A 21,841-nucleotide genomic window follows, 5' to 3' on the forward strand; every position below is an offset into this window, starting at 1 on the left:
GTGCCATGTCCGCTCCCAGGATCCGAACCAGTGAACCCCAGGCCGCCGAAGCAGAACATGTGTACTTAACCGCTGCGCCACCGGGTCAGCCCCCTGTCTGCACTCTTGTCAGCTCAGCTCCAACCCACCAGACAGACGTGGTCCCTTCAGAGCAGGACACACCACAGGGACCATCTCCTTCCCCCTGCCCACCCCCACCAACCTGCGGCTAACTCAATTCTCAAGTCATTTCTCACAAGAGAGGCTGCCGAGCTAGGAGGACCCATGCCCAGCTGCACCTGCTTCTCTTACTTTGGATTTTGTCCCTGACTTTCTGCCGAACCACACTTCTTCTGGGCAACAACATCTAAGAACTTACCTCCCTCCAAGCCATCAAAGAAACAGGGACCAGAACAGGGTCTGGTCTCCTCCAGAACACTTCCCTTCCTGCCTGCCTTATTTCAGTAGCTGGCACCTCCCCACTATCTTTCCAGCTTCCTAACTGGAAAATGCAGAGGCCCCTGAAAGTCAGCAACTCTACTTACTAGCAATCCACCCTGCAGAGATAGGGAGACGGGTGCACGGGGCTGTGACGTCAAGGGTGTGCTTTGCAGCTCTGCTTGCAAGACCAAAGGAACTGGAAATGACCTAAACGCAGAAATGGGTGCACAAAGGCCACAGTCCCCTGCGGAACATGGGGCAGCAGGTAAGGAGAACAAGGGAGAACCAACGGACCGACAGGCAGGGACGGCTCTGAAGCACAAGTGAGAAGCCCAGCACAGAATGACGATGCGGACGGCGGGATCCCGCTTCTGTTTTCGAAACCACCCCGTTCGTGACCCTGAACATCTGCGTGCACGTGTGACACACCAGGAAAGGCCTTACTCACGCCTGGAGAGGAAGACGGGGAGGGGAGGAGGAGGGAGAGGGGGCCTAGAGGGCGTTTATACTTTTCATCTTAAAAGCCTATACTGTCCATACTTTTTCAACAAGAACATATCCATTTGATGTATTACTTGCACAATAAAAAATAATTTCAAAGGAAAAGTCGCCAAGAAAACAGAGCGGAGCAACCTACCCTTCCATGTTTCCCCATTGCTCTGAGAATATGCAGCCCCTCCCTTCCGTGTTCCAGTCCCTGATCCCAGACTCCAGCCAGGCCTAGTTTCCTCCAGCTTCTAGAACGTCCCTGCTCTCACCAACCCTGGGCCCCCGACAGCTGCCCACATTGCCCTCCCCCTTGCTCAGCCCTTCTCACTCCATCAGGACTCGACTCGACTCCAGAAGGTCTTCCTAGGCTCTGTCATAGCTCCCTCACAGCATGGCCTCCATCATGACCCTCATGCCCGCTTATGGCAGTTCCCACTGGGGACAAGGGCACAAAGGCCACACCTGCCTCACTCATCTGCAGCCCCCAAGGCCTCACAGCCTCTGGAAGTCAGTGGTCACCTGTCTAATGCTACTGGACTGATTAGATGCAGGAGGCCTCATCAGTGGGCAGCAAAGAAGGCCAGAACAGGACTCCACGGCTATTTTCAAGGTGAGCCCAAAGGAAGCTCCCTGAGGTGTGGGGGGGGACAATCCAACCCCTACCCTCCACTGGGGATAGCGAGTTCCAGCCTGGGACCCGCTAGGCCATGAGACGGCCACACCGCAGTCAGCGAACCGTGCTCAGCTGAGGAACTACCCAACAAAACCCACCTTTGCTTTAAAGTTGAGCCGGGTGACCACCCATCCTGTCTGGGTCTCCCCTGTGGAGGTCAGCTCCTTCTGGGGGAATGCTTGGGGGTGCTGGAGAAGCCTGGCCCTGCTGAAGAGCGAGGCGCCCTGCCTCTGCCTTCCTGAGGACAAGGACGGGGGCCCTGTACGCGTGGCTTCCTCCCTCTTCACTCTGGCTGCCAGGACAGCGTGACCACAGTGCCCTGCCACCCTGCCCGCCAGCATGGCCACTGCAGCATCATCTTGACTTTCTGACTGCAGACTTCTCAACCTCATGGTCTCTCTAAACCTCATTAGAAGCCTCGGAGAACCCTCTCTGGACATGTGCAGGAAATAAACGAACAAGGAAGTAAATGGGAAGATGGGGCAACCCAAAACAAACCCTAAATGGAAAGACAGCATGCCAGGCTCACACGGAGGCTCCCGCCCTGGACAGGGGTGGCAGCAGGCAAGCCTTCACGGGCACCACGTCAAGTTTATCCAGCAAGGAACTGGATAAACAGAGGAGACACAGTGCTACCCACAGGGAAACTGGCCATGTGGGGCATGACCCCCATCTTCTGGTTCCAAGTGGGCTTGTCGCCATTTCCAGAGCTTCCAGGGGGATACACGGGGGTCAAGGGGGCCAGCTGCCCCTAAATCAAAACCTCCAGGCTTCTTACAAGGGGGAACTGGCCACACAATGTACCAGCAGTTTCATCCTTGTCATATCGCAACCAAGGAGAACAGGTTTCTGTTCCTGAACATGGCACTAGACAGCAGAGTTCCTACAGCAGGGCAAGCCTCGACGGCACAGCATGCACCTTACATCAGAAGAGGAAAAATCCTACATGGGACGGGATGAATCGACCACTCAGATGCCCCTGGCCAGACCACCTGAGTCTGCGTGACACAGCCCCCGTCCACCCCTCTCATTGATGCCTTCCATCACTTCCCAGCTCTCGCGGTATAAGCTGCTGGCACTCCAAGCCCTCCTCCCTCTCGAACACACGATGCTGTTTCACACCCTGATGGTTTACACACAGCTTTCCTCTACCTGGAATTTCCCTCCTCCCTCCTCTACCTGACAAACCCATCCTTGCTCCCGGCTGTAATTCAAAACCCACTGCCTCCCTGGCCCGAGTCCCGAGCTGTAGCTTCAGAGCGAAGCGCTGGGCTCCATCAGGGGCCAGCACACCCGGTGCTGTCCCGGGTACTGAAGGAACAGGAAGAAAAATGAGAATGGTCAGGACCACAGGGAGCGCGATCCCTCTCAGATCCATCATTTCATTGCATTTCAACAACCCAAGAAGCCTCTGAGGTAGGCATTTTTATTACCCTCACTACCGAAATGAGAAAAACTAAGGATGAGAAAGATTTGTCAACACGCCCAAAGATAAGTTAGAAAAAGGCTGAGGCAGGAATAGGACCTGAGTCTTCCGACAGGCTCACCCACAAAACCTCGGCGGCCACTACTGCCATCCCATTGTGATAGAAACATGTATTTTGTGTTCGTTCTTCCCATGAAACAGTAGTCTCTCTCAAGGGCCAAACCCATTTAAACTCTCACCCAGCCCTGGCCCTTGGGTCCACAGGCACTCCCTGCACGCTTGCCAAGGAGGGAGGTGTGGACAGAATCTCAGATGGCTGAACACGCTGCTTGACTGGTGGGAGCAGAGGCGGCCCAGGCTTTGCCGTCATACATCTTTGGACACCGTAGAAGTCGTGGATGACTGCTGTATTTAGGAATCTCAAATAAAGAAACAAATGCTTCCTGGAAGAATAAATAGGCAATGAAACACCCCAAAATATAGATCAAATATTTATAGAGCATCTCCTCTGTTCCAGGTGTTGTTCTGCATACAGGGTTTGCAGCATCTTTCAACCAGACAGACAAAATCACTGCCTGTGCGCAACTCACATTCTAGTTGGGAAAAGACAAACACTAAAAAATAAGTAAATGGCAGTAAATTCAATGAAAAAAAAATAAGGCAGGGAAGGGGGAAAGGGGTGTCAAGAGGAAAGGGAGTTCCATTTTTGAGTGAGTGGGTGAGGGGACTCTTGGGGCAGACGGAATTGAAGCAAAGCCCTGAAGGTGAGGAAGCAGTCTGCAGACATCTGCAGCAGGAGTGTTCACACAGAGAGAACAGCCAGTGCAAAGGTCCTGAGGCTGGAGGGACTGCACATGGCATACCCATGGAGCAGCAAGGAGCTGGAGAGGAGTGGACAGGGTGGAGGGATGAGAGGAAGTGACAGTGGGCAGGGCATGGATGCCCACACTAAGGACAGTGGCTGTCACTCCAGTGCAGAGCAGAAAGTGCCGGTGGGCACAGTGGACCATCAGATTAACATCTGAGGTTCCCACAGGACACCTCACAGGGAAACATCATCACAGGGTGCTCCCGGAGCCTTCCTGCCTCCCAAGACCCCCCAAGGGGAAAGATATCCTAAAGCTGTCTTAGAGATGCTATCTGGACACAAGCCAAGCAAGACCACCACCTCCCTTCCACAGGCCCCTGCCACAGGCCCCTGCCACAGCCCCCACCCAGCCCAGACAGTGCTGAGCAACTGGCAAGAGAAACCCACTGCCCAGGTCTCTGAAAAGGCTTCTTCAGCACTGGGTGGGATCAGCTGAGATCCCTTTGCAAAAGGCAAAGGAAAACTTTAAAGCACAAAGCTCTCCCTCTGCTACTGCGGGCTGAGCACGTGCTGAGGGCCAGCAGCCTAGCGGGGCGGTGCTGTGAACCCATCTCACAAACCAAGACACCAAGGCTCCAAGGGGATGTCGCTCACCCAGGATGCAGTCAGCAATAGAGCAGGGACTTGAACCTAGTCCTGACACTGAAGCCTGTGTTCATAACCATCCAAACGCCACCTCCCAAGGAGGTGCCGGGCGTGGCTTGGCAAGGGATGAGGAGCCAGGTCTGGCCAGTGAACAGACGGTCAGGGCTCTCTTCCCAGCTGGAGATGGTTTCGGCCCGAGTGCCAGCATGGCTGCCAAAGGGCTTCCCTGGCCCCCCACCCTCCCTGCCTTCCACCTCCCTGTCCTGCTCCCTCTCTCCTGGCCACCACACTGACACTCCAGGGTCCTGAGACCCTGTCAGAGGAGGAGAAGGCAGCTACAAGAATGCTGCACATGGGCTCCAGACCTGGGGCCTGTGGCCACCGACCAGTGCCGGAGTGACAGGGGCCACGGACAAGTGACCTACAATTTTGTCTCTTCAAAACAAAGACATTTCTATCCCTGGCAATGTTCTGCACCTCGACTGGAATGGTTATGCTGGTGCATATGTTTGTCAAAACCCATCAAACAGTACACATCTAATGAATGCGTTTTATCACGTGTCAATTATGCCTCAATATAGTTCATTTCAAAAAATGAAGGCACTCTCCTGACACTGCTGGATCCTATCGGGAAAGAGCTGTGCTCTCCCCAACAGGTGGGTAGATGATTCAACTGAGACCTGAAAGAGGACACAATATTCCACTTCACTGAGAGAAGGACGAGGGACCACTCTAGGGCCAATGGTCCTCCCAGACCTGGGGACGTTTGTGGGGCTGTGCAGCCTCACCTCTCTGTCCTCCATCCACAGTGGCCTCGGGCATCTCCTCGTGTCCCCAGACGCGCTCTGCAATCTGACAGGGCGGTGAGGGAACTTCAGAGTTAATGAACTTTAATCTTCTAGCAAACGGTACAATTAACGTGCCCCCAAGTACAGTCGCTTTGTAATTAGATCGAAGAACAAAAACGCAAAACACTCGTCCCGGGAAAGTTATTGTCAAACTTCCCGGTAGGTTTCCTAGCAATTAAACTCACTTACTCATTTTGTCTGGAAAAAAGTATTTGTTCCTTCCACTTAAACTAATGCCATAATGATATGATGTGCGTCATTAATGAGACGGCTCGCCACGCGGTTCAGGCGTCTGGTCTGCTTTGCCAGGGGCTGGGAAGGAGACGGTGGCGCCGCGGAGCATGGATTAAAATAGGATTTGTCCTCGTAATTCTCTTTCTTCTGTGGAGTTTCACTTCAGCAAGACTCGGGGGTGCGGGCCAACGGCTGGCGGACATTTGCCATGGGAACCAGTCGGGCCGTCCAGCTCGGAAGGTGCGATGGTGACCGGGCAGGGAGACCACGGGGAGGCCAGCAGCTCAGCCCCACTGCCGGGGGACCTGGATGCCCCCCACCGGCGAGAGAGCCGACCCCCAAGCTCTCTCTGCTTCCCCGAGTACCAAGAACACAACCAAGATGCGATGGGGCACAGAGCAAGCCACAACAGAGATGCAATAGCTCGGAGGCCAAGAGAGAACCGACCGCAAAGGGCGGCTGCTGGGCACAGTTCCTAAGTAAATGTCTTTGTGAGCACTTAGCATGTGCCGGGCTCTTGGCTAAGGCCTTTGCATGTACTAACTAGCTGAATCTAGACATCAACCACATTGGGCACAGATGATTATCTTATTCCCATTTTACAAATGAGGAAACTGTTGCACAGAGAGGTTGAGTGACTTGCCCAATATCACACAGCTATAGAGGCCGAGCCAGGATTCAACCCAGGCAGGCTGCTCCAGAGCCCACGCCCCTAACCACTATACTTAAGAATAATCCTGAGCCAGGGTGGAGAGGAAAACAGCCAAATATCTTGTGCCAAGACTCTACAAAGGCCCTGGTTCCATCCCCAGCCCTGGGAGAGAAGAACGCCAACTCCTGCCACTCCTGGTTCCCATACCCGGTTTGTTATTATCATAGAGGCTGTTTGCCATGTGCCAGGCACTCTGCCAGGTGCCTTACCCTAGAAGCTCATAAACTGCCATGCCCAGTCCATAGACGAGGAAGGTGAAACTCAGAGAAGTCACCACAGGCACAAATAGACAATGGCCACTCATGCAGAGCCCTGAGCTTTTGTTTCTGTGGAATCCCAGCTCCCAACCCACCCCAGGCCTGCAAGCTAGCCCAGAGGTCAAGAAGGGACTACCACACCCCAGAGATGCTATGGAGGAAAGAGCCCTGTGGTCCTGGCTTCATATCCCAGCCCTGTGCAACTTTAGCCAAGTTACTCCAGCCATCTGTTTCTTCATCTAAAATGAATGCCTAGCAAAATAATAGTATGTGGTGGGGACTCAGTGAATATTTGTTGAATGAATGAGTCAATGATTTCTAAGATCCTATCATGACTATACCCCTCATCTAAATGTATTCACTGGAGAGAAATTATCGCTGCAGCTTCTAGCACCCACCCCACCCCCCAACACAGAAATGAATATCCCAGAATTTGAAGTGGCAAGTCAGAAAGTTCTCTGTTCTGTTCAATCCAAACTTTTGGTATTTTAATGTTACAGATTCTTCTCTCCCAAATGTCAGCTTCTCTTTTATTTTTCATCTCGCTGTCACAACAAACATACAAGTATTTTCGATGGAATTTTACCAAATGGCACATCTTGCATTTTCTAAACCATATACATACAAACTCCTCTCTTGCCCCTCTGCCAAGTTCTGTCTTAGGACCCAAGACTTTTGCTCCTCTGGCCCTTGACTCTTGACCCAAATGCTCAGTCCTCAGGCTCCACCCAGGGCAGGTCATTCTTGGGTTTAAAGTGAGAAAGGATCAGGCCTCGCCCAGCAAGGGTGGGACCTTATGTATGACATTCACTAAAGTGAGTGATCACAGCAGCCTGGGGCATGCCAAGTCCATTCCCAACCATCTCTCCCTCCTTCTTTCCATCAACTCTTCATGGCTGGAGACAGAGGAAGGGAGTTGGAGCCTAGCGAGCCTCAGATTACAGAATAGGATGGCGTCTTGGCTAAGTGTATGGGCATTAAAGTCGAAAAGAACCTCTCTGAACCTCACGTTCCTCATCTGTAAAATGCAGCGGTAATCCCACCTGAGAGAGTTATGGAACGGCTTAAACGAAATAATGTATGTAAAGATACTGGCAAACCAGCATCCAAAAAAAAAAAAGCCCCTCTATCCCCAAACCACTTGTGTTTGACTTTGGAAGGAATGAAACAGTCTTTACACTCAATTTGCATTTTAATTGGGCTCAATTGCAGCCAGTGCTGCAGAGGTGGGGTGGAGGAGGGGCCCTGAGGAGCTCTGGAGGCACCATTTGTCTTGGGCGTATCAGCAACATAAATCTCCCCACAGCCCTCGGACAGGCCGATGCCAGCCATGCCAATGGAGCATCCACACCCCAAACTCCTGGGGCTTGATGTGCTGCATCAAACAACACGTGGGATCCACAGTCTCAGCTTGCCTAACACAAGGCATGTTGGAAAACGGGAGAGGTCGGGCTGTGCATGAGGAACGTGGCCAGGACAAGTAGCAGGAGTTGACGTGGTAAAAGTTGTATAGGGAACGTCTTGGGGAAGAAACCTGGCCCTAAAGGTTGTCAAATCAGGGGTCTGGTCACCAAGGCAGGCAAAAGCAGAAGGTTGTGCACAGAATCTGATGAAAGAGCTCTGGCCTCCAAAGAGCCTGAAGCCAAATGGGTCAGCACCCTGGACAGCGGCAGCCGAAGGAATGGCGGCTCCCAGGTGCTGGATTGCCCCACCTTCCAGATCTGAATCAGTCTCTCTCCTGCACAGAGCACTCTCCCGCACTTTCTATTGCTGAGTCCACATACAGCCTCAGAATCCTTCCCAACACAGCCTTCAAGGCCACCCAGTCACCTGTTGTGGTCCACCAGAAAGGCATTGGTCACCTTGCATCTCTATGAAATTACTGATAAAGGCCAGTCTGATTGCAAACTCACTTCAACCCCAGCAAAGGGAGCAAAGGCGGTCCATGTCAGAAAAGAGGGGCACACTTTTTTATTTGATTGGTGGTTCTGGGTGGGAGAGGAGAGGGGAGGGGCAGGATAGCGCGCCCACAGAATGACACCTGTGTTTCCTAGCCACCTACCCGACCTCAGAGGTCAGACCATGCTGCGCCCTTGTCTCTCTCCCATTTCTACTTTGTCTTCTGTGAAAATTGTTTGAAAACTCCACATCCTCAGAAATGAGGTGGTTCATCCCCAGTGACAATTTCTTAGAGCCTACTCTGTGCCAGACACTGTGCTAAGCAGCAGGCACACAGCAGTGAGAGTACATGGCCCCTGCTCTCCTGGAGCTCACAGCCTTGGAGGGGAGTAAAGTGTTCCTCAAGGATTAGCCCTCCTGAGCATGTCTGGATATGCTGAGCACAGGCCGAGGGAAGGAGATGTGTGTCTGCGAGATCATGTAACCAAGGAGCCAGCTCCATGGGAAAGAGAAGAGGCTGCAGACAGGTGGGGATCAGGGCATCCTTCCTTGAGGACTTGATTCTTGAGCTGAGTGGTGGTAAGGGGTAGAATAAGAAGCAAACAAGGAGTGTGAGCAAGTGCCATCAGGTATCATTCAGTCTGTAAGAATTACAGGAGCCCAGATGGAGTGGGCAGGCTGGAGAACTGATGCCTGCCTCCCATGGCTGAGGTTCCCACCAAACCCACCTCAAGGCCTTGAGGAGAACCAGGGGTTGAAGAGTTTTGAGAGGCCAGGGCAGAAGGGGAGCAAAGGTAGCAAGAGAAGTGAGGTGGGAAGGGCCTGCAGACACTGGACCACAGCATCCTCCAGCCCTGGCAGTGTCCACAACTCCCCACAGCGTCCAGCCTTAGAGTAGATCTGATGTCAGGGTTGACCCACAAGCACAAAGGGTCCTCAGGAGAAGGCTGGGCCCCTGGGAGATGCCCTCTGGGCTCCTCAGGGCTGTGACACAGGCTCCAACTCTTCCCCAGAGCCAGGGATTGAGCGGGGGTGGGAGGGAGAGGCCAGGTCCTGGACAGAGTCCACCTCAAGCGCCCAGAGCCCCGGGCCACCCTCATCCTCATCCCACCTCATCTTTATTTCAACACAGTGACTGTTTGCTCTTTCAGTTCCTCCTGGAAGACTCCAAGCAGCATATTTGCTCAAGAGCTGAGGACGACATTCCGGTCTTGGAGAAGCAGAGTATTTAGGCAAATGCAAACATATGCTGATTTCTCTTCTTAGTTACATTCTTGGCAAAGGAAGTGTTTCCCCAAGAGACAAAAGCAGGACTTTTGAGGGCCCATTTCATTCTATCCCGGCCCAGCTATGGGGCTGCCAACCCTCACCAGGCCCCCACACCCTTTACTGACACGTAACGTGAGTGGCTGTGGCTATGAAAGAATAGCACAGGGACCTCAGGGGGACCGTTCTGCATCCTCACTGTGATGGTCACATGACTCTACATGTGATAAAACTGCACAGACGTGACTCCACACACCCAGGTACATGTAAACTGGTGAATGTGAGCAAGGCCCACGGACTGCGTCAGTGTCAAATCCTGCTGTGATGCTGTATGACAGTTATGCAAGATGTTGCCATTGGGGAACTTGGGTAAAGGGTGCACGGGATCTCTCTGTATTATTTCTCTAGAGTACATGTGAATCTCAATTATCTCAAAATACTAAGTTTTAAAAAAAAAAAACACATAGGGCCAGCTCTGTGGCGGAGTGGTTAAGTTTGCGTGCTCCAATTCGGTGGCCCAGGGTTTCTCCAGTTCGGATCCTGGGCGCAGACCTAGCACCGCTCATTAGGCAATGCTGAGGCGGCGTCCCACATAGCAGAGCCAGAAGGACCTACAACTAGAATATACAGCTATGTACTGGGGGGCTTTGGGGAGGGGGAGAAAAAAAAGATGATTGGCAACAGATCTTAGCTCAGGGCCAACCTTAAAAAAAGAGATGAAATAACCTGTTCAGGGTTCAAATCCTGGCTTCTTTCAAAAAGGAAACAACCACATAATGCAGAAACCGTCTTATCCTGGGGCTGGTGTTTTACAGAGCTGCCATGAGGAAATCTGAACCTATTTCTCCAAAGCCCATTTTTCTGGTTTCCTAAAAAGCAAATTATGGTTTTTTTTTTTTCATATGAAAGGTCTTCAGAGAAGTCATGTCCAGCCACCACCAGTGTCCCCAGCCCCACACAACCCCAGCCTGGCCCCATGGCACTCAGGGAGTCCCTCCCTCTGACCTTTGTCCCAACCTGAGACACTGAAACTGAGTGCAGACCACGGCAGAGGGAGGCAGGGAGCTGGGAAAGCCAGGCGACCATCCAGCGTGAGGGGCACTGCCTGGAGAGGGGGCTGCCAGGAGGACACACGCTGGCCGGCCTCCACCACTGCCTGCGCGCAGCCCTTCGGATCCCTGCCAGCAGTTTATTAATATTTTATTGAAAACTCTAAGAAGATTCAAACTTCAGCTGTCATGATAAGGTGTTGTTGCTAGGCAACTTTAGCTCTGTCTACGGATCTGTTTTCGCAGCTCTTCCCCGAGTCACGAAGCTCCAGGTGGGGCCCTACCACCTCGAGAGCCACTCAGCTCAGACCACCAACCACTGTCTACACCGGCCCCGCTCCAAAGTGCTCGTCCAGCACGGGTGACGGCCCAGCTCACAGGTCCCCCAGCACCCGTCCATGCCTCCACTGGAGCCCCAGAGCGGCCCCTGCCCCTGCCCCGTGCCCAACTCACCATACTCGCTGTCGTAGAACATGACAAACTTCTGCCAGCGCAGCTCTGTCACCAGCCGGAGCATGACGTCGTTGAGGCGCACGGGTGGTCTGGAGGCCAGCGTGTAGGCCTCGCCATCAGGGCTGGGGTTCAGGTGGCAGGCGGTGCGTGGCGACCCCCCCGGGTTGCGCTGGACAAAGAGGTGTGGGATGTGCATGGCGTCTGTGAGGGACTGCAGGGCGTTGGCAGACGCGCAGCCGGTGGACGTGACCAAGGCCAAAATCCCCTGGGTCATGAGGTCACAGGCTGGAAAGAGAGGGGAGAGAGAGAGAAAGGAGTCAGTAAGAGGGCAATGCGGCGTTCACTTCCATTCACACGGCCCATGCCCCGCAGTTCGTGCCAGGAGGCCCCAAGAAACGCCGCCTCCCTCCAGGGACCGAGAACCCATCCCCCGCCAGGCCAGCGGCTCTCCCATGTACCATCTCACAGATGCCCTCAGTGATGCTGCGATCTCGTGCCCATTCAACGGATGAGGAAACAAAGCTCAGCAAAGGCAAAATCATTTGCCCTTCACTATCCAAGGAGGGATGGCAGAGCAGAAATGGGCACTGCTAAATTAGCCATCCTGTTTCCCACCCGGGCTGTGGGCCCCTTAGGAGCCAAGAACTCACTTTGTTGATCTGTGCATCCCCAAAGCCAGGCCACAGGCCAGGAATACACTATGTGCTCTACAACTGTTGGCTGAACTGAACTGATTGGGACTGAAGATTCCGGAATGAATTACATCGGAAAGCCAGGAAGACGCTTACCCCAGAGGACCCCGGCTGCAGGCAAAAATAAAAGACAGAAACTCGAGGTCTTCCGGCCAAGTCGACTTGATGCATATCATAAAAATGCTGGGTCAAACCCCAGATGAAGCAGTTGGTTCCAGAAGCCCAGGATTATTCAAAAGCCACTTGACAATAACACAGGGAGACGCTCCCGCAGCTCAGGCAGTTATGGGGCACAGAGGAGGAGCAGGAAGAGGCGCCAGCAGCCGTTTCTAGGGTGGCTGCACTCAGGGCTCGCCTTTCGAAGTCATCCAGCAACCGCGAGGGGCGCCCCTTTTGCCCACGCACTTCCACCTTTTGGGGACACCAGACCAATTGGCAGAAAGGATGCACCTCCCAACACTGCAACCCACTGCACCAATTTTGAAGCAAACATTTATTAATAATGCTTTATGTGATGGCAGGAATGTGGGGGAGCAGATGCGGTTTCCAAACACAGCCTGTGAATGTCAGCAGGCCATCTGCTGCAGACGGCAGACTTTTGAACAACTTTGACAACGCGGTTCCTTTGGTTGAGAGCCCTTGGGTTTATGCAATGCCTCAGACAAGGCTGAGAGGAGGAGACGAGAGCAGGGGAAGCAACCCCAAGAAGCAAGGCCTGGGAAGCAGGGAAGGTGCAGAAGGAGGAAGACCCCTCCACACTTTCAAACACCAAAGGTGAGCTGCTCCCCATGCGAGGATGCTCGCCTCGCACATTGATGAGCATCAGCAGGATGATAACTCAGACGCCCGTGGTTCCCCCTGCCGCACCCTTGGCCTCTAAACACAAGACAGGGGCTGGGGTGGTTAAACAAGAGATTCTCCCAAGTGTCTCTTGGGAATCACGCAGGCACCCAAATGCTCCAGCCCCTCCCATCTAGGCTTCACACGGCCAGCAAGTTCTCTCCTAAACAGAAATCCCATCGTGTCATGCTCCTGTTTGAAAGCCCTTGGGCGGCTCCCAAGAGCCTTGGAGATGGAGTCAGTCTCCCTTGGGCAGTCTTGCAGGCTCCCGATGCCTGCAGGCTCACTCAAAGAGCCTCCATCAATAATTCCCCATTGGGCACCCATCCAAACCATGGGAATGGCTTTAGCTCCAAACGCATTCCAAAGACACTTATCCATACTCTTGAAATATTGCTAATGACTTAAAACATGCAAATTGGTGAGTGGTCATAAAAGTGCCCCATTTGTTGAAAGCATATGCAGCCTTTAAAACTATTTATGAAGATACTACCATAACACGGGAACGTGCTTGTCATAAAAAAGTTATGTGAAAATCATACAAAATTCTAAGTATTTTATGATTTCAGTTAAATAAAACTCAAAGGCATGAGACAAAGACCAGAAGGAACTGTTGCAAAAAGTCCAAACTAACTGCATTTTAGAAGAGGTTTAGGAGTGATTTTCCCTCTTTTTCATATTTTGCCAAAATGTCGTGTCATGAACAGATAATTCCTTTAGAAAAGGAAAATAATCGATAAGTATGAAGCTATGTAGGAGGAGGGACTATTTTGTGAGAATTTTCTCTGTGCCAAACCGTCTGTCGTGTACTTTACATACACGAATTCACATTACTCTCATGACATCGTGGAGGGTAGGCGTCATTGCCTCCCTTTTCCACATAACAAGTTGTGAGACCACACGACAAATAACAGTCAGGGCTGTACTGAGATGCCATCCAGTCTAAAAACACTCCTGAGAGGTGGCTAAGTGACAAAACCAGGACACAAAAGTATACGCTCACCAGGATTACCACTGGTAGAATTACAACAAGTAGAAAGCATGTTTATGAAAAAGGCAAGACACAGCACTAAAAGTCAAGGTTCCGTAATGAAGGGATTTCTCTTTCTTCTCTCGTACAGACACTCTTTAACGCCAGTGCGTTGCATTTGTAACTTTAAAAAGGAACCTTATGAAATAAACTGTACATCGCTGGGCATCAAGTTATCCAGGAACCCCAGCCCTGGGTGCCAGCCGTCAACAGCCTCAAGAGCTCTCACTGTGGCCATTGCTGGGTCTCGGCTCTCTGTCACTCACCCCCCGCCCTCAACTCCCTCCCAGGTCATCACCTGACTTCTGACGGCAGTCCCTGATCCCACTCCATAAACACCAGGTTCTGAAGTCACTGAACCTCTCTGAGCCTCAGTTTCCCCATCTGGACACAAGTCCCACTGCTCACCACAGGCTGGTTCCTTCCCTCCTGTGTGTTTCACACACTCAACACACCTGCTATGTGCAAACCCCTCCACTGAGGACGAGGGAGGGAGACGCAGAGCAGGGTGACCACGGGCCCCATCTTTGAGGAGCTTAGGATCCACCAAGGAGACAGACCCCACAATTCGGCCTGTGAGAAGGAAAGAGGAAGCCCTCTGGGACCCAGAGGGAGGTGAACTCCTGAGGGGTTGGTGTCAGGGCCTCAAAGGAAGAGAAGGATTTAGACCAGGAGAGATGGGGGAAAGCAGCGTGCAAGAGGGGGGCAGGGTGACAGACACAGGGCCGGGCAGCAGGAATGTGCCCAGGGAACAGACAAGAGCCTGACTGGCCCCCCTGCCCCAGCCCTGCTGACAGCCAGAGACATCAGCTTCTTGGCCGGGCCTGTGCTCACTGGGGGCGGAGGAAGGAGAACTTGACTCTCACAGACCCAAGTTCGGGTGTGGGCTCCTCCATCAGCCCCCGTGTGCGGCTGTGGGCATGCCTCCTTGCTGAACCCCCATGTTCCATTAAATGGGGATAAGAATCTGCACCCAGCAGAGCTCTGGGAGCCCTCACTGAGAACATGGACCCCAAGTGCCAACCCCGTGCTATGCACAAAAAGATGCTAAAGAGATGTCCATGTCCTGCCTGTCTCCTTGGGCAAACTCATCACCCCATCAATGTCCCCACGCAAGTCATGCCCCAGATGCCAAGAAACAGTGACAACAGACAGCCCTCTCGATGGATGTGGGTACCACTGACCCATCCCCCACACAGCCACCTGCAGCACCACAAGAGCTCCTCAAGCCGCCCGCCGGCCTCCTCGGTAAACAGGGTGGGTAATTAAGGCTGGAAGCCTCTCGCAGGCACTAATGGAGGGGCCTGATGCACGTCGATTTCCAATCCACCATGAATGGCCTGCTAATTGGGGCACTGTGGAAATGATGGTTATTTAGAGGCCGCTCACATAAAAATAATAAGATCAAAATATATCAGATCAAAGCCAAATCAGCTATTAGCTCAATCCAGGTTGCGTGCTCATCCCCAGGATGGGACGTAACACAAGTCATGCCCCAGTTGAGGAGAGAGATGCTGGACCCCAGTGCCAGGGTCCTACTGCCCCGGGTCTGAATCCAGGCCTTGCCACTACACGCTGTGGGACACCAGCCAAGGGGCTGGCCCTCTCTGGACCTCTGTGTTTCTTCCTGTCAGACAGAGTTGATGGCACCCACTTCACACGGCTGTTGAGTATATTCCATGAAAAGTCTTTGTACATGAAGAGCCATTCGCACCACCTGGCGCGTGGGAGGAACGCAGAAGTCACCACCCTTCTTGCCTCTCCAGCTTAGAGGTGTTTATGCAGCTCACCAGAAGATAATAGCCTTTGTTATAATTCTTTGCCTCCAATATCATGTGGTCATAAAGCTGATCTCTCTCTTGACTATAACAATGCAGGCTTGATGGATTGATAAGGGCTCTCTGAGAATGGCTCATCAGCCGGGCCAGGAAGAAGTAAGGATGAATGTAATGAGCAGCTTTGAGGCCCCTTCCCCAAGCTTGGTGGCCTAGGAGAGCACAGGGGCACTGTGAAGGTCTCTGAGCCACTCAATGGCTTCCAAGGAATGGGGAAGAAGGAAGCTGCTCAGAGCTGGGGTTGAGCCCAGACAAGAGGATGCATGGGGCTCCGCCAGCATCCCCCAACAGCCCGCAATCACATTCCCACCAGCTGCCCCTGAGATGTCAGCATTCTGCTGCTCCAGGTTTCCCCAGACACGGGACTCTCAGGGTAGGACGGGCCGGGCATACCACTGGCCACATCATAGGACAGAGGGGATCTCTGTAACCCTCTCCCCAGGTGAGCTCTCTGATCCCCTGGTGAGAAAACTGAAGCACAGAGAGGGCTGGACGCTTGGCCAAGACCACATTGCCAGAGAGTGAACAGCAAGGAGAGCATCAGAACCAGACCACCAGGCACCTCCGTAGTCAATCCCAAGAAGACATGGTGGCCAGCAGCGACAGAGCGCAGGATTCAGGGGGCTGGCTCCACCCAACCCTTCCTTGGATAGAAACGCCTGGAGCAGCTCCCCACAGCGCATGCCCTGGAGAAGGAGCCAGAAAGCAGAAACAAGGCCTCTCTCTGCGAGGGCAAATCCTTGGCTCATCAAGTAACTCAGTGCCTGCAGGTGGTTGCTGGAGATAAGAGAGGCGCCCTTAGACACTGAGGTGACGCTGGGCACCACCACTGACCCATGCCCAGTCTTTCCCATGCCCATGAGGAGTGCTAGAAAATTCTCAGGCCAAGGTTGGGGGGAACAATACCCCAGGAGGCCCGTGCCACCTCCTGGCAATGACGCTGGCCACCACCATCCCAGCCCTCCTTTCCACCTGGTGCCCCGACCACATCATACCTGGGCACACCTGTTCCTCCCGGAAGACCAGGCGTGGTCCCCAAACAGGCAAGATCTGCCTGTGTGGCCCCTGCTACTCTGACGCTCCAAGCCCCCCTAACCTCATGTGCTGCCTGGCCTCTAGGTAGCTCCTTAAAGAATGATAGGACTTTTCCAGATGGACGAGGCAAGAGAGGGCGCTCTTCCTGGGTGGAAGCAGCCTGGTGGAGATGGTCTCGCCTCAGGGACGCCTGGCAAGCCTCCACTGGCCTCAGCAGGCAGCAGAAGGCAGACCCCGGCTCAGCCCTACCCTCCCAGAAGGAATGAGCTCTCCAGGGGGTCCGCCAGACCAGCCGCAAGCACTCTGCACCTCAGCCTGCCCCACAAGCCAGTCTCCCGGTGCCACCTCATTACTGCAATAATCTTAACCGCCGAGAGCCCTCAGCCTCCCCCGGGCCATCCTTGTTATCTGTGCCCTTCCTTGCCTCCTTTAAGTGGGTACCGGCTTTATGAATATTTGAATTCTAATGGCTAATGCTTTAAATTAAGGTAGCATTTATAAATACTTTATAGTCGATGAATAATTGACCAAATTTAGTATTGTCATAACTCACAGTAAATTATTGATCCATAGAGAAAAAACATTTCTTCATGTTTTATTAAGATGTTCAAAAGGTAAACAAAACCACAAACTGGAGGAAATGGGTGGCAGGGCCATACAGAGGTGTGTGCTGGAGCTCCGGCCCTGGAGCACCGGCCCGGGAACACCTGGACCCCTCGCTTGCTGCCCACCATCAACGGGCACCCAATGGGGAGGGTCACCCAGGCCTCGCCTCCCTCTTGAGCACAGAGCAGACTGGATAAGCACCTGTCTGCTGACCTTCTGCTTAAGCAGCTCTCCCACTCACTTCCTCCTGCGTGTACTCCTCACTCCCACCTAATCCAGTTTAGTCTCCTGTCCATCTGTCTGACATGACAGTCACTCTACTGCAGACTCCCTCACCCCCTCACTCCCACTCTCGTCTCTCTCCTTACAGACACGGCTGCTAAAAGCCCAACCCAGGCTCAATCCAGGGTGGATCCACCTGCCCACCCACTTCTCCACACAACAGCGAAGACTGAGCAAACAGCAGAGAGTCAGAGACAGCCACATCCATAGCCACATGTGACCCTGGCTAGGTTGTCACCCACCTCAACAGGGCTCTCCCTGCCATTCACCTTGCACCCTCTCCACCACCTCCCTTGCCATCCTCCCCAAACCACCCAGACTTCTCCCCCAAGTTCAAGTGATGACCTTGCCTCATTCTCCATAGATAAACACAGAAACCATCACTCAACTTCTTGCCACATCTTCACACCTACCTGCATCTGTGCTGAAAGTTGCCTGTGAAAGTTGAAGAAGAAAGCTTCCCCTGTCTTAGGCTGGCCCTGCTCATGAGCTCTGGATGCTCCCACCTCTTGCTTTCTCCCAGACCCAGAGCCATCACTCATGTCCTCTCTGTACAGAATTATCAACCCTCCTTGTGTAAAAAAAAAATAACCAAGGGCTGGCCCTGTGGCCTAGTGGTTAAGCTCAGCATGCTCCGCTATGGTGGCCCAGGTTTGGATCCTGGGTGCAGACCTACACCACTCATTGGCAGCCGTGATGTGGCAATGATCCACATGCAAAATAGAGAAAGATTGTCACAGATGTTAGCTCAGGATGAATCTTCCCCAGCAAAAAAAAGAAAAAAAAAAACGTAAAATAGGCAGACCTGTTGATGATTATTGTTCCTGCCCACAACCCTCCTCTAGGCTCCTGACCCCAGCTAGGGGTCTCCCTTGGTGAGTCCTTTGGCAACTCCCACTTGACGTGTCAACACTGAGCTCCTGGGATGTGATTCTGTCCCCCTGGTCACTCAAGGTCAGTAAAGGGGCAGCCCTATCCACCCACTTGTTGCTGACCCTCTCTCTCCCTGACCCTCTGCACCCAAGCCTTCAGCAAGTCCTGGATGTTTTCTCTCCAAACTATGTCTTGGATCTGTTAAGTTTCCTCCATCTCTACTGCCATCACCTTGGTCTAAACCACTATCCCCTCCCCACGGGACCCACACATACCCAACCAGTCCCCAATCTACACCCTACCTAGTCTACACACTGCAGTGGAGTGGCCTTCCTGAAACACCAACCAGACTGTGCTGTCCTTGCTTAAAGTCCACATTAGCTTCCCACATCTGTCTGCCTAACTCCTCATTCTGGATTTTTGCGGGTAACCATCACTCCCTCAAGAGAACCTTCCACGACCCCAATCTTCCCCCACCCTACTCTTCCTGCATCCCACCCACCAACACTGGCAATCGTGGACTATTTTGTGTGGCCACTGCAGGCTGGTCTCATTTCCTGAACCAGGAGCCCGTGAGCAAAAGCACCTGCATGCTGCTTGCCCTCCCAGCACCTGGCCCAGCGCCCCGTACAGCAGAGCAGAGCAATGAACCATTCAATACTCCTAACAATGCTGCAAGATAAGTGCTATTGGTGTCCATGCTTCACAGGCAAGACACAGTTTTCAAACTTTCCATGGTCCCACGATGCTCACGTCCTCCCAAAAGGAAAGCCACATCCCACAATTCAGGATCCACACTGTAAAGAGGGTATCACCAAGAGCTTGGGAGATGCCAAGGAGACAGTAGGAAGGAAAGTTGGCTGGGCCCAAGGCCTGGCCTGGGCAGCAGCAGCCCTGGGTGGGCGTGTCTCCTGGAGCATCTCCAGGCTGGGAGCTCCCACGCCCCTCTGCCCTCATGCTCAGCCCAGCCCAGGAAGCAGTGCCAAAGGGTCCCACAGGATGATGGACTGGGGGCAGTTGGTGCAGCAGGATGCACAGAGCCAAGCAGGAGGGTGGGGAAGAGCTGGCGGCACCATGCCCATCTCTGGGGCCTCATCTTTATGCCAATTAATGAATCAGAATCTGCTCCCGGAGACCGGAAACCCAGGGAACACGGGGTGGGATAGTGCTGGCTTATTTATAGCTCTCCAGCTCCTCGTTAATGACTTTGACTGCTCCGCCAATGGAACGCCAGGCACCCAGGCCAGGATTCACACAGAAGCCTACACTGCACAAGTTGAGTCAAGACAGTGATGAGTCCTGGGAGACACGGAGAACCTCAAAAGCAGCCGAGGACCTCCTGCAGACTCTCAGCACCCTGAGCCCAGACGTCTGTTCCTGGGCTCCCCCTCACCCCACCTCAATGTCACCCCCGATGTCTGCCCACATCCTCTATCAGCCTAGTGGTCTCCCTGCCTCCCAGCTATCCCTTCTCCAACCCACTCTACAGGCCAAAGTTCAGCACCAAGCACACCCCCAAAATACCTGCCGTGCTCCCCACTGCCTGGGCGTCAAAGTCCAATTTGTGACATTCACCCACCACCTCCTAACACCACACACCAGCATGGCACCAGTCTATTTTCCAACCTTCACATGCCCCTTGCTCTCTATTCACATCACCATTCCTGCACTCATCTCTAACTTTGAACCTGCTGATTCCCCTTTCTTGAAATGCCCTTCCTCTTCTACTATGCCTTTCAAACTCCTACTCATCCCTCAAGACCCATCCCAAATTCCCCCTTCTCTATGGAGCTTTCCTGGACTTGCCCCTGCTAGGTAAAATTAGTCATCCCTTTCCCTACCTGTCCCAGAGTACTTTATCCTAGCATACTTCTACCGAGTATATAGTATACCGCTTCATGCTTAATCCCTAAGGTCCCAAGAAAAGAAACTGAGTTTCACAGCTTTCTGTATCTCCAGGCACAGGGCCTGATACAGAGATGATGTGAGGAGGTTGGGTGAAGGAATGAGTAAGTGAAAGCACAGATGCACACATATAAGGTAATCACTTGAAACATCAGTGCATCAAGATAAGCAAGTTACCCAGAGAATCCATGGGATGGGGCGCATGTCAGGAATGAGTCCTGAATGTCATGGAACATTCTGCCTGCCCAATAGCAGGGCTTGCCTTGTGCAGCACGATGAGAAGAAAGATCTTTGGCTCTGAGGCCTCCTAGGCTTGGACCAGAATCTCATCCCCACGTGGATGAGCCAGGGGGCCCTGGGAAATTCATGTCCTCTAATTCTGCCCAAGAAGGAGGGGTTGTTTAGAGGCAAGAAAAGAACAGTGAGAACCTGGGGGAAAGCAGTGATGCTGTCCTGGATCTGGTGAGGCAAGGGAGCGACAAGCAGCCAGATCTGAGAGCTGCTGGGTCCATGGGACCTGGAGGCAGGACCACTTGGGGCCTCAGCCCAGGAGGCAGACTGGCTCAGAGAGGACAGCGACGGAAAGCCAGGCGGCACAGGGAGTTCTCCAGGGGCTCAGCTGTCCCAGAACATGGACTAAGGGAGTTGGGGCACCCCTGTGTGGCCACATCCAGGACAGGCTGGAGCCAAAGAATCCCAGGTACCCAGGACGGTGCTGTGGCTCTGTGTAGAGCGGCAGTGGAAGCAGGGGAAGGTTGTGGCAGTGCTTAGGTGGGGCGAGGACCAGCCCGTCTGCTTCCCCAGACCGAGGGAGGGGAGGAAGGGAGCCCCTTCCACAGAAGGCCACCAGGCGCCAGGCAGGGCCCATCCGCCTAATCCTTGAACCCCGTGCCTCCCTGGGAAGTGCGCACTGCTCCCCCATTCCAGACAGGAGGCACAGGAGCAGAGACTCGAGGTTAGGGGGACGCCTCAGGTCACAGGGGAGCCTGGGCTCAAACCCCGAGCTGCCTCTGCCCTCCAAGTTGGGCACACGGGCTTAAGCGCCCAGGAGGCAGGCAGGGCCACTGCTATAGCTGTGTGCCCTCAGGCAAGTCACTTAACCTGGCTGAGTCTCAGTCCCTTACCTGCAAATGGGCTGATAACAGTGCCCATCTCTAAGGCTGGCATGAGGATTAAATGAGCTAAACGAACCAGAGGCCAAAGTCAGACGTGCATCCATAGACAGGCCAGACCACAGGCCTGACCTCAGCCCTCCCATATCCCCGGGCCGCCCAGGCCAGACCCTGCTCCGCCTCTCCCCTCCTTCCACCTGCATTTGTCTCCCAGAATCCAAGGCCATGCAGACACCAGGCCCCAGGCTGGCCCGGGTGCCCCTTGCCCAGCCTGCTGGCCCTCAGAAGGAGGACTTCTAGCTCCCCCTGTCCATCTCAACCTATGTTGGTCTGTTTCTAGCTTTCTCTGGCTAGCTCTCCTTCTCTCAGTTGTTGCTTCTCACTTTCTGAGTCAGCTCTCTCTTGCGGGGGGAGTGGGGGGGTGTGCACACGTGTGTAAATGTGCAAACCTC

At 53.5% G+C, this 21,841-nt stretch overlaps 1 protein-coding gene across 1 annotated transcript in view; it reads right to left on the reverse strand.

The window, feature by feature from the left end:
• LOC124235188 (glutamate receptor ionotropic, delta-1-like) overlaps positions 1–21,841 on the reverse strand; it is a 217,297-nt gene that overhangs the window by 57,479 nt on the left and 137,977 nt on the right. The window contains exon 3 of the mRNA XM_046652797.1: positions 11,180–11,464. Coding sequence (XP_046508753.1) covers positions 11,180–11,464 — 285 coding nt within the window. The remainder of the gene's footprint in view (positions 1–11,179; positions 11,465–21,841) is intronic.

Source organism: Equus quagga, chromosome 2 (assembly GCF_021613505.1).
Source record: "Equus quagga isolate Etosha38 chromosome 2, UCLA_HA_Equagga_1.0, whole genome shotgun sequence".
NCBI classification, from domain to species: domain Eukaryota; kingdom Metazoa; phylum Chordata; class Mammalia; order Perissodactyla; family Equidae; genus Equus; species Equus quagga.